Source organism: Hylobates moloch, unplaced genomic scaffold (assembly GCF_009828535.3).
Source record: "Hylobates moloch isolate HMO894 unplaced genomic scaffold, HMol_V3 SCAFFOLD_67, whole genome shotgun sequence".
NCBI lineage: Eukaryota > Metazoa > Chordata > Mammalia > Primates > Hylobatidae > Hylobates > Hylobates moloch.
Window position 1 is genome coordinate 361,802 of NW_026652342.1, and position 10,464 is coordinate 372,265.

Consider the following 10,464-nt stretch of genomic DNA (forward strand, 5'->3'; position numbering starts at 1 on the left):
ATTTTTTTTTTTTTTTTTTGAAGAGACATGGTCTTGCCATGTTACCCTGGATGGTCTTGAATTCCTGGGCTCAATCAATCTGACTACCTCAGCCTCCCAAAGTGCTGGGAACTTCTTAAACTGAGTCCTTCTTTTTTCGTTTGTATGTCTCTCTTAATTGTCATTCTTGTATGTTTCATTTTTGAACATAATATTAACAATGATCTGAGTGCGTACTGTGTATATTAATATATTTTATGTATATTAATATATGTATATATTACATACTTAATTTATGTATATTAATATAATATTTCCAACAACTTACATTATATTGTACTACTGTTATTCTATTCCACAAATAAAAACAATTAACATCCGAAGAGCTTACATGACACCCAAGCTATTAAGGAGTTGGGATTTGAACCCACAATTGTCTGACCCTAAAGTCCAGGTTCCAAACAACTGTGCATACCACTTCTCATTTTTTTCAATGTGAGGTAGACCTTAGTGCTGGTCTAAGGGTGCAAGGTAACACACTCTAAGATATATGTGTGATATGGCTGGGTAACAACTCTTGTTCTAATTCCACAGCTTTAAATTCAAGAAAGTACTTGGACCAAGCCAGGCTGGCCTGGGGAGGTTGTGAATGGTAAATGCGATAGAGTTCATGCCTGGGATACAACACTTGATCATTCTATAAGGTCATATTACATACAGATGCTCCTTGACTTAAAATGAGATCATGTCCCAATAAACCTATCACTAAGTTTCAAATATCATTAATTTAAAAATGCATTTAATACACCTAATCTACCAAACATCATAGCTTAGCCTGGCCTATCTTCAATGTGCTCAGAACATTTACATTAGCGTACAGATGGGCAAAATCACCTAACACAAAGCCTATTTTATAATGAAATATAGGGTATTTCATGTAATTTACTGAATACTATATTGAAAGTGAAGAACAGAATGAATGTACAGATAGATGGTCCCCAACTTACAATGGCTTGACTTACATGACTTTTTGACTTTACGACAGTGCAAAAGCAATATGCATCACTTTAAGTACCCATGCAACCATTTTGGGAAATAAGCCCATAGTAAATTGAGGAGCATCTGGTATTCTACTGAATGCATCTTACCTTTGCACCAACATAAAGTCAAAAAATTGTAAGTCAAACCATCGTTAAGTAGGGGACCATTTGTATCAGTAACAAGACTGATGCGATGCACTGGCCACGGACATGAGGAGCTCTGATCCACATGCAGAGTAGCTTTCCAGCAGAACTCTTCCAGGCTTATGGATCTTGAGATGTAAGGCAGGTTCCTAAAGAGCTGAAGACAGTCACTTCCTCAGACCTAGACTCCACAGCCATATATAATCAATGAATAGTCTCTTTGGGGGATCCTCTATCTCACCCTGACCAGTGTCACAGGTCTCTCTGCTGTGTAGCCTGACTGTGGTGACCTCCTTCTGAATTATTTCAGTACGGAACATTTTGGGCTTACCCACGTGATGTCTATGTCTGGCTCCTGAGTCAATATGATCTATTAAGAACATTGGTCAGAGTGGTCACACTACTCCAATCTCCCTCTTTGATTTCCTTCACATTAGCATTATTTTCAGAAAAACAATCAAGTCTTCCATTTAAAAAAAATGAAACAAACAAAAAAAGATAGAAAAGAAATGGCCAGGCGTGGTTACTCATGACTGTAATCCCAACACTTTGGGAGGCCAATGCGGGCAGACTGCTTGAGCCCAGGAGTTCAAGACCAGCCTGGCCAACATGGCGAAACCCTGTCTCTACTACAATATAAAAATTAATAGGATGCTGTGGTATGCAACTGTAGTACCAGCCACTTGGGAGGCTCAGGCACAAGAATCGCTTGAGCCTGGGAGGCAAAGGTTGCAGTGAGCCGAGATTAAGCCACTGTACTCCAGCCTGGGCAACAGAGCAAGACACTGTCTCGAAGGAAAAAAAAAAGAAAAGAGATTATCTCTGAACTGAAAGTCAATGGAAAAAAAAAAAAAAGAAGAAGAAGAAAGATTTGTGAAGGCTTCTGAGGGTTAAAAAATAATAAATAAGACTAGGTACAGGGGCTCACACCTGTAATCCCAGCACTTTGGGAGGCCAAGGAGGGTGGATCACAAGGTCAGAAGTTCGAGACCAGCCTGGCCAACATGGTGAAACCTCGTCTACTAAAAATACAAAAAAATAGCTGGGCATGGTGGAGGGCACCTGTAATCCCAGCTACTCAGGAGGATAGTTTGAACCCAGGAGGCAGAGGTTGCAATGAGCCAAGACCATGCCGTTGCACTCCAGCCTGGGTGACAGGGTGAGACTCCGTCTCAAAAAATAAAAATAAATAATAATAATAATAATAAATAAAAAGCAGCATCAAACACTCTAGAGTCAAATCCCCCACAGATTTCAAGGGTCTGTCCATGGCCACACATAAATCTGTATGCAGTAGGAAGGTAAAGTTTTTCTTTTGATTCTGTAACACACTTCTTTCTACACTGTGCACATCAGGGAAGCATGAGGACATGGAAATTGAGAAGACAGGTTCTAAGATGTCAAGAACAGGTTTAAAGACTCACTGTGGACTGTGTTTGCGCCATGTATTCACTCTCCATTTTATTCAGACGCACATTTGTATCCTCAAGCAATTCTTGAATGTTTTCAGTGTGTTGCTTTTGAAGATCAAACTTTTCCTGTTCCATTTCTGCTACAGCATTGTGAAGCTACATCAGGAAATCGAGAGTTTTCTCTTTTACTACTATGGAATTGACTATTTTGTAATTCAGCAGAAAAAATGGTTTCCTATATTCCTCTATTTATATATATAATGACCTGAACACCAAAAGATATAAAAAACCACCAATAAACATTAAAGGCAAAGATATCATATAAAAAGCAGGATCAAGAAACACTTAATTTTTCCTTTACTTTCCTGAATTGAAAATTTTAATGGATGAGCAAATATTAAAAAGAATTATCTGCCTCAGGTAGAAATGGTAAATAAATCAGGCAGATAATACAAGTGAACATTACTAGTATTAGTCTGAAATGAGAAAACAGAAACATTATAATATTGTTACTAATTAGGAATATTGTCCCATTGTCCCCATTATTCATCCTATTTGCATGGAATTTTGTAGGCCAGTAATGTTAAAAACTGCTTTCTCCCCTACCCGCACCTCGAACAAGAAATTACTTCTAGCCATTCCCTAATCTATTAAAAAACAGACAAAAAGATCACATTTATCAACCAAATAGAGTATGGGTAGGATGACTAAGCAGAATTGTATACTATATGTACGGAGGTCTTTATTTATAAAAATCATTATGTATATACTGTTTAAATGGATGAGGCTTTAAAATTTCTACACAAACTAAGGTAAGGAAAACAAAGGCAAACACAGGAGGTCCAGACAAGCTTCAATGGACAACTTCCAAAAGGGGTTGAAAATCTGTGCTCCCAGCCTTGTGGGCATTCCTTCACTTATCTTAATGGCAGTACAATTCCGAGTCTAACTTCCATTCCCTGCATCCAACACCACACCTACCCAATAGAAGAGACCAGGAGTCCAAACAGTCCAAATGATATATTTCGCTTTTTGTTTTTGTTTTTGTTTTGAGATGGAGTCTCACTCTCACCCAGGCGGGAGTGCAGTGGTGCAATCTCAGCTCAGTGCAACCTCCACCTCCCAGGTTCACGTGATTCTCCTGCCTCAGCCTCCCAAGTGGCTGGGATCAAAGGCAGCCGCCACAACACCCGGCTAATTTTTTGTATTTTTAGTAGAGTCGGGGTTTCACCATGTTGGTCAGCCTGGTCTCGAACTCCTAGCCTCAAGTGATTGGCCCGCCTCAGCCTCCCAAAGTGCTGGGATTACAGGTGTGAGCCACCGTGGCTGGCCCCAGATGATATATTTGATTCACTACCTATAAATAGGGAAGAGAGAAAGGACACAATACAGACAGTGTGGACTCTTATTTGACTAAGAAGATACTGGAAGGACAGGGAAAACCTGTGAGAGATGGAAGCTAGGGCAGAATGCAGGCAATAATTATGATAATTGTACTGGTAAAGGTCTCAAGAACTCTTCTTCTAGTTTCTAGCTGAATAGGAAGAATGAGGATGCTCAGTAATAGCCATACAGAAGACTCCCGGATTTTGCAAGTTTAACATACACAGTTTTGATTATTTGTAAGTGGTCCCCAAAATCCCTGATGTATCTGATTTTTAGTTTTGCTGAAATAAACATTGTAAAGCAGTGTTAGGTCTGTTGTTCAAAAGTGAGTCACGTAGCTGGTACATTGCACCCAAATCTCAGTGCTCCTTCACAGCTGTCGAATAACATGATAGTAACTCAGATAATGGGCTCTAAAGGAGTCACTTGGAATTTTACAGTTGTACTTACAGGAGCAATTATACAATGTAGTGGTTTCCTCATGTTTATGGTCTCCCAAAGCCCCTAGAACATATGCCTGCCAAATGTCAAAAATCTAATAGCCCATCAACACTTAGTGGTTTCTCACGTGTCTTCCACAGTTGTTTTATAAACGGACTGTCGCTGTTGGAGGGGTATCTGTAAGTCAGTCTACAACACTCATCCAAAGAATTTGTAGTTGAGACTACAAGGGTAAAAATGGCACTGGCAAAAACAAGTATGCTATTACTTGGCTGATGTGTTTGAGGACTGGATAGGCATCTGGTCTAATAGTCTAACCAGAGGTGATTATAATGTATTCATTCAACAGATTTTATTAGTACCTGCTATGTACCAGTCATAATGCATCAGTGGGCACTTTCCCAAACCTAACAATGAATTGGAGTCCAGGTCACTCAGTCTAGGAGGCTTTAAAGGGCAAACATTCCTAACTATCTTAGTAGCAAATATTATTAGGCTATAGGATACAAATCTTGCTAGAGTTTATGAAACCATAGGATATAACAATGAGTTGCTCCATAGGAATTCTCAAGAAGAATTTTTACCCAGAGTTTGATAATGGGTACAGGAGACACAAATGTCCTTCCCAGCATCCTACATATTCGTCTTTAACCATATAGTTGGCTCATGCCAGAGGAGACCCAGAGGCAACAGAAATCTGTCCCAAATAAAGGGAAAAGTATTACAAAACCCCACAGGTCAATGATGCAGCCACTGTGGAAAACACTTTGGCAGTTCCTCAAAAAATTTATCAAAAAGATAAACAGAGTTACCACATAACCCAGGAATCCTGCTCCTAGGACTACACCTAACAGAATGTAAAAACACACACAAATGTTCACAGAAACATTATTCACGATATCCAAAAAGTGGAGTCAACTCAGATGTCTATCAGCTGATGAATGGATAGGCAAAATGTGGTCTATCCATGCAATGCAATATTATTTGACCATAAAACTGATTGAACTATTGATTCATGCTACAGTGAGGGTGAAACTTAAAAACATTACGGTAAGTGAAAGAAGCCAGTCACAAAATGCCACATATTATATTATTGCATTTATATGAGATGTCTAGAATAGGCAAATCTAAAAAGACAAAAAGTAGATTGGTGGTTGAAGAGCCTGGGGTGTGGGGAGTGGTAACTGACTGCTGATGGGTAAAGGTTTCTTTCCAGGGCGATGAAAATGGTCTGCAATTATATTGTGGTGGAAGTTGCACAACTTTGTGAATACATAAAAAAAAAACAATGAATTGGGTACTTTAAGAAGGTGAATTTTATGGCATGTAAACCATAACTCAATATTTTTTAAAGGCCCACAGATTACAACAGCAAAACGTGTTGACAGCTGGGGCAAAAGTCAAGACAGGAAGAAGAATTGTGAGCAAAGATGAGGCTTGAAAGATCACCAGAGTCTTTATCATGAAAAGCCTTGTAAGTCCTAAGAACTAAGGAAACAATGGGAGCCACTAGGACAATGGGAACCACTAGAGTGATTTAAACATGGTTGTGAGGTCAACCAGATTTGTGTTTGTGAAAGACCAATTTAGCTGTATTGTGGGACATGGAATGACGAGGGACAGACTGGAGGTAGCTACAGGTGATCTAGGCAAGAGACAGGTGTTTCCTGAACTAAGGAAGAAAGAGTGGTAGATACATTCAAAAGATGGATAATTAACAGAACTTGGCAAGGCATTAGATGTGTGAGCTGAAGCAAAAGGAAGGGTCTTTAAGTAGCTGAGCTGATTCCTATCCCATAGAGAATACCCTACTGGGCAGGTATATCCCTCCATGGGATAGGCATCTCCATGGGATAGGTATTCTCCATGGGATAGGGAAAAAGGGAATGCCCATTTTAGCAACAAAGGAAGAAGATGAAGTTTAGGGACAATGATGGAATTCAGACCAAGGAGAGATTTTAAATAGGTAGTTGAATAACTGGGACTTAAGGTGAGAGACATAGGATGCATATTTCTATTAGGGAATATACACACACACATACATATATCACCTTGTCCATGTAGAATACATAATAATTGTTGAATGAATGACTACATAAATAACAAAGTGAATCTATAATGTGCTTATTAATTTTGGTGCCTGTCCTGCTTGTACTCAGTTTTCATCCTCAGCCCAGATTTACATAAAATTACACTACACACACACACACACACACACACACAGAGCCTTCAGTGAGGGGGCAGGTACAGTGGCTCACACCTGTAATCCCAGCCCTTTGGGAGGCCAAGGCGGAAGGATCACTTGAGGCCAACAGTTCGATAACAGCCTGGCCAACATGGAAAAATCCCATATCTACAAAAACTACAAAAATTAGCCAGGCAGTGGTGGCCACACCTGTTATTCCAGCTACTTGGGAGGCTGAGGCATGAGAAGAGCTTGAATCCAGGAGGCGAAGGTTGCAGTGAGCTAAGATAGCGCCACTGCTCTCCAGGCCAGGTGACAGGGCAAGACTAAAAAAAACTTCAAACAGGTTTACGTATTTACACATCCAGTATTTATTGTATAACTAGAAAAAACGCTTTACTAGTCCAGCAGAAAGAAAAAGACATACCCTTGTAAGTGACAGAAGCCTCTTCTCTTCAAATACCTGACAATTTAAACTAGAATATATGAAACTAGCGAATTCAGACAAAGGAAAGAAGGGGACCTGCTAGGTACACAATGTCCTTGAAGCAAATACAAAAATATGCCAAATTTATAGAAAAGATAAAAACCAAAATACGAGAAAGAAAAACCACATGACTAGAAATAACAAAATAAAAACTAGAAAAGAGCCAACTAAAAAGCAATCTATAGATTCAACACTATCCTATCAAATTACCGATGTCATTTTTTACAGAATTAGAAAAAATGATTCTAAGATTCATATGGAACCAAAAAAGAGCCTGAATAGTTGAAGCAATCCCAGGCAAGATGAATGAGTCAGGCATGGTGCCTGACTCCTGTAATCTCAGCACTACTGGGAGGCTGAGGCAGGAGGATCGCTTGAGGTCAGGAGTTCAAGACAAGCCTGAGCAACATAGTGAGACCCCATCTCTACAAAAAAAAAAAGTTTTAAATTAGCCAGGTGTGGTAATGCACACCTGTAGTCCCAGCTACTCAGGAGACTGAGGCAGGAGGATCACTTGAGCCCAGGAGCTCAAGGCTGTGGTGAGCTGTTATGGTGCCATTGCACTCCAGACTGGGTGACAGAGCAAGACCCTGTCTCAAAAACAAAATAAAATAAAAGAACAAGGCCAGTGGGCATCACATTACCCAACTTAAAACTAAGTTATAAGGCTACAATAACCAAAACCACATGGTACTAGTATAAAAACAGACACATAGACCAACGAAACAGAAGAGAGAACCCAAAAATAATGATGCACACCTACAACCATCTGATCTTTGACAAAGTTGACCAAAAAAAATGGGGAAAGAATCCCTTATCCAATAAATGAGACTGAGATAACTGGCTAGTCATATGCAGAAGAATGAAACTGGATACCCCACAAAATACAAAAATTAACTCAGGATAGATTAAAGACTTAAGTATAAGACCTAAAACTGTAAAAATCCTAGAAGAAAACCTAGGAAGTACCATTCTAGACATTGACCTTGGTAAAGAATTTATGATTAAATCCCCAAAAGCAATTGCAACAAAAATAAAAAATGGACGAGTGGGACGTAATTAACATAAAGAACTTTTGCACAGCAAAAGAAGCTATCAAGTAAACAGATAACTCACAGAATGGGAGAAAATATTTGCAAACTATGTATCTGACAAAGGTCTAATATTCAGAATCTATAAAGAACTCAATAATTCAACAACAAAAAACAAATAACCCCATTAAAAAGTGGACAAAGGACATGAACAAACAATTCTCAAAAAAAGACATACAAGCGACCAACAAACATATGAAAAAATGTTCAACATCACACGTCATCAGAGAAATGCAATTCAAAACCACAATGAGATACCACCTCACACCAGTAAAAATGGGTGTTATTTAAAAGATTAAAAACAACAGATGCTGGCAAGGTTGCAGAGAAAAAGGAATGCTTATATACTGTTAATGGGAACGTAAAGTAGTTCAACCATTGTAGAATGCAGTTTGGAGATTTCTCAGGGAACTTAGAACAACTACCATTTGACCCAACAATCCCATTACTGGGTATATACCCAAAGGAAAATAAGTCATTCTACAAAAAAGGCACATGAGCTTGTATGTTCATTGCCATGCTAGCCACAATAGCAAAGACATGGAATCAACCTAGATGTCCATCGATGGTGGACTGGATAAAGAAAATGTGGTATATATACACCATGGAATACTAGATGGCCATAAAAAATGAAATCATGTCCTTTGCAGCAATGTGGATGCAGCTTGTGGCCATGATCCTAAGCAAATTGATGCAGAAACAGAAAACCAAGCATGTTCTCACTTACAAGTGGGAGCTAAACATTGGTATATATGGACATAAAAATAAGAACAATAGACACTGGGGACTCCTAGAGGAAAGAGGGGGACAAAGGCTGAAAAACTACTGTTGGGCACTATGCTCACTACTTGGATGATGGGATTATTCATATCCCAAACCTCAATGTCACACAATATAACCATGTAAGACATCTGCATATGTACCCTCTGAATCTAAAATAAAAGCTGAAATTATTTTTAAAAATGAAATAAAGTATCCATAATATTCAAAGCAATATACAGATTCAATGTAATCCCTATCAAAATATCAATGACATTTTCATAAAAATAGAAAAAGCAATCCTAAAATCTGCATGTAACCAAAGAAGATTCTGAATAGCCAAAGCAATCTTAAGCATGAAGAACAAAGGTGGAGGCATCACAGTAACTGACATGAAAATATACTTCAAAGTTGTAGTAACTAAAACAGTATGCCATTGGCATAAAAACAGACACACAGGCCAATAAAACAGCATGAAGCACCCAGAAAAAAAAATCCACACATTTACAGCCAGCTGATTTTTGACAAAAATGCCAAGAACATACAATGAGGAAAGTATAGTCTCTTTAATAAATGGTGCTGGGGAAACTGGATATCCACATGCAGAACAATGAAATTAGACCTGTATTTCTCACCATACACAAAAATCGACTCAAAATGAATTAAAGACTTAAATGGAAGAACTAAAACTAGGGAACTACTAAGAGAAAACATAGAGGAAAAGCTCCATGACATAAATCTAGGCAACAATTTCTGTACAGGACCTCAAAAGCACAGGCAACAAAAGCAAGAAAAAAAAAAAGACAAATGGGATTACATCAAACTAAAAAGCTTCTGCATGGAAAAAAAAATCAATAGAGTGAAAAGGCAACCTACAGAATGGGAAAATACATTTGCAAACTATACATCTGATATGGGGTTTATATCCAAAATATATAAGAAACTCAAACAACTCAACAGCAAAAAAACAAATATTCTGAAGATTAAAAAATAACCTAATGACTTATTTAGGCCAAGGACCTAAATAGACATTTCTCAAAAGAAGACACAGAAATGGCCAAAAGGTATATGAAAAATGCTAAACCTCACTAATCATTAGGGAGAGGCAAACCAAATTTACAATGTGATATCATCTAACTGTAGTTAGAATGATTATTATTAAAAAGTCAAAAGATAGGAAGTGTTGGTGAGGATATAGAGAAAAGAGAATCCTTATATACTGCTAGAGGGAATACAAATTAGTAGAGCCATTAGGGAAAACAATGTGGTTCCTCAAAAAATTAAAAATAGAACTACCATATGATCCAACAATCCCCCTACTAGATATATATCTGAAGAAAATAAAATCAGTATGTCGGAGATATCTGCATTCCCACGTTTACTGCAGCATTATTCACAATAGTCAAGATATGAAATCAATGTAAGTGCCCATCAAAGGATGAATGGATAAAGAAAATGTGATAGATACGCACACCCATACATACACACACACCCACACACACACACACACACACACACACACACACACACACACACACAC

General features: G+C 38.3%; 1 protein-coding gene across 3 annotated transcripts in view; it reads right to left on the reverse strand.

Moving 5' to 3' along the window:
- The window catches only part of LOC116463810 (centrosomal protein of 112 kDa), a 390,683-nt gene that overhangs the window by 344,223 nt on the left and 35,996 nt on the right, over positions 1-10,464 (reverse strand). For all 3 annotated transcript variants that reach the window (XM_058434855.1, XM_032147075.3, XM_058434856.1), the window contains exon 6: positions 2,588-2,731. In XM_058434855.1, coding sequence (XP_058290838.1) covers positions 2,588-2,731 — 144 coding nt within the window. The remainder of the gene's footprint in view (positions 1-2,587; positions 2,732-10,464) is intronic.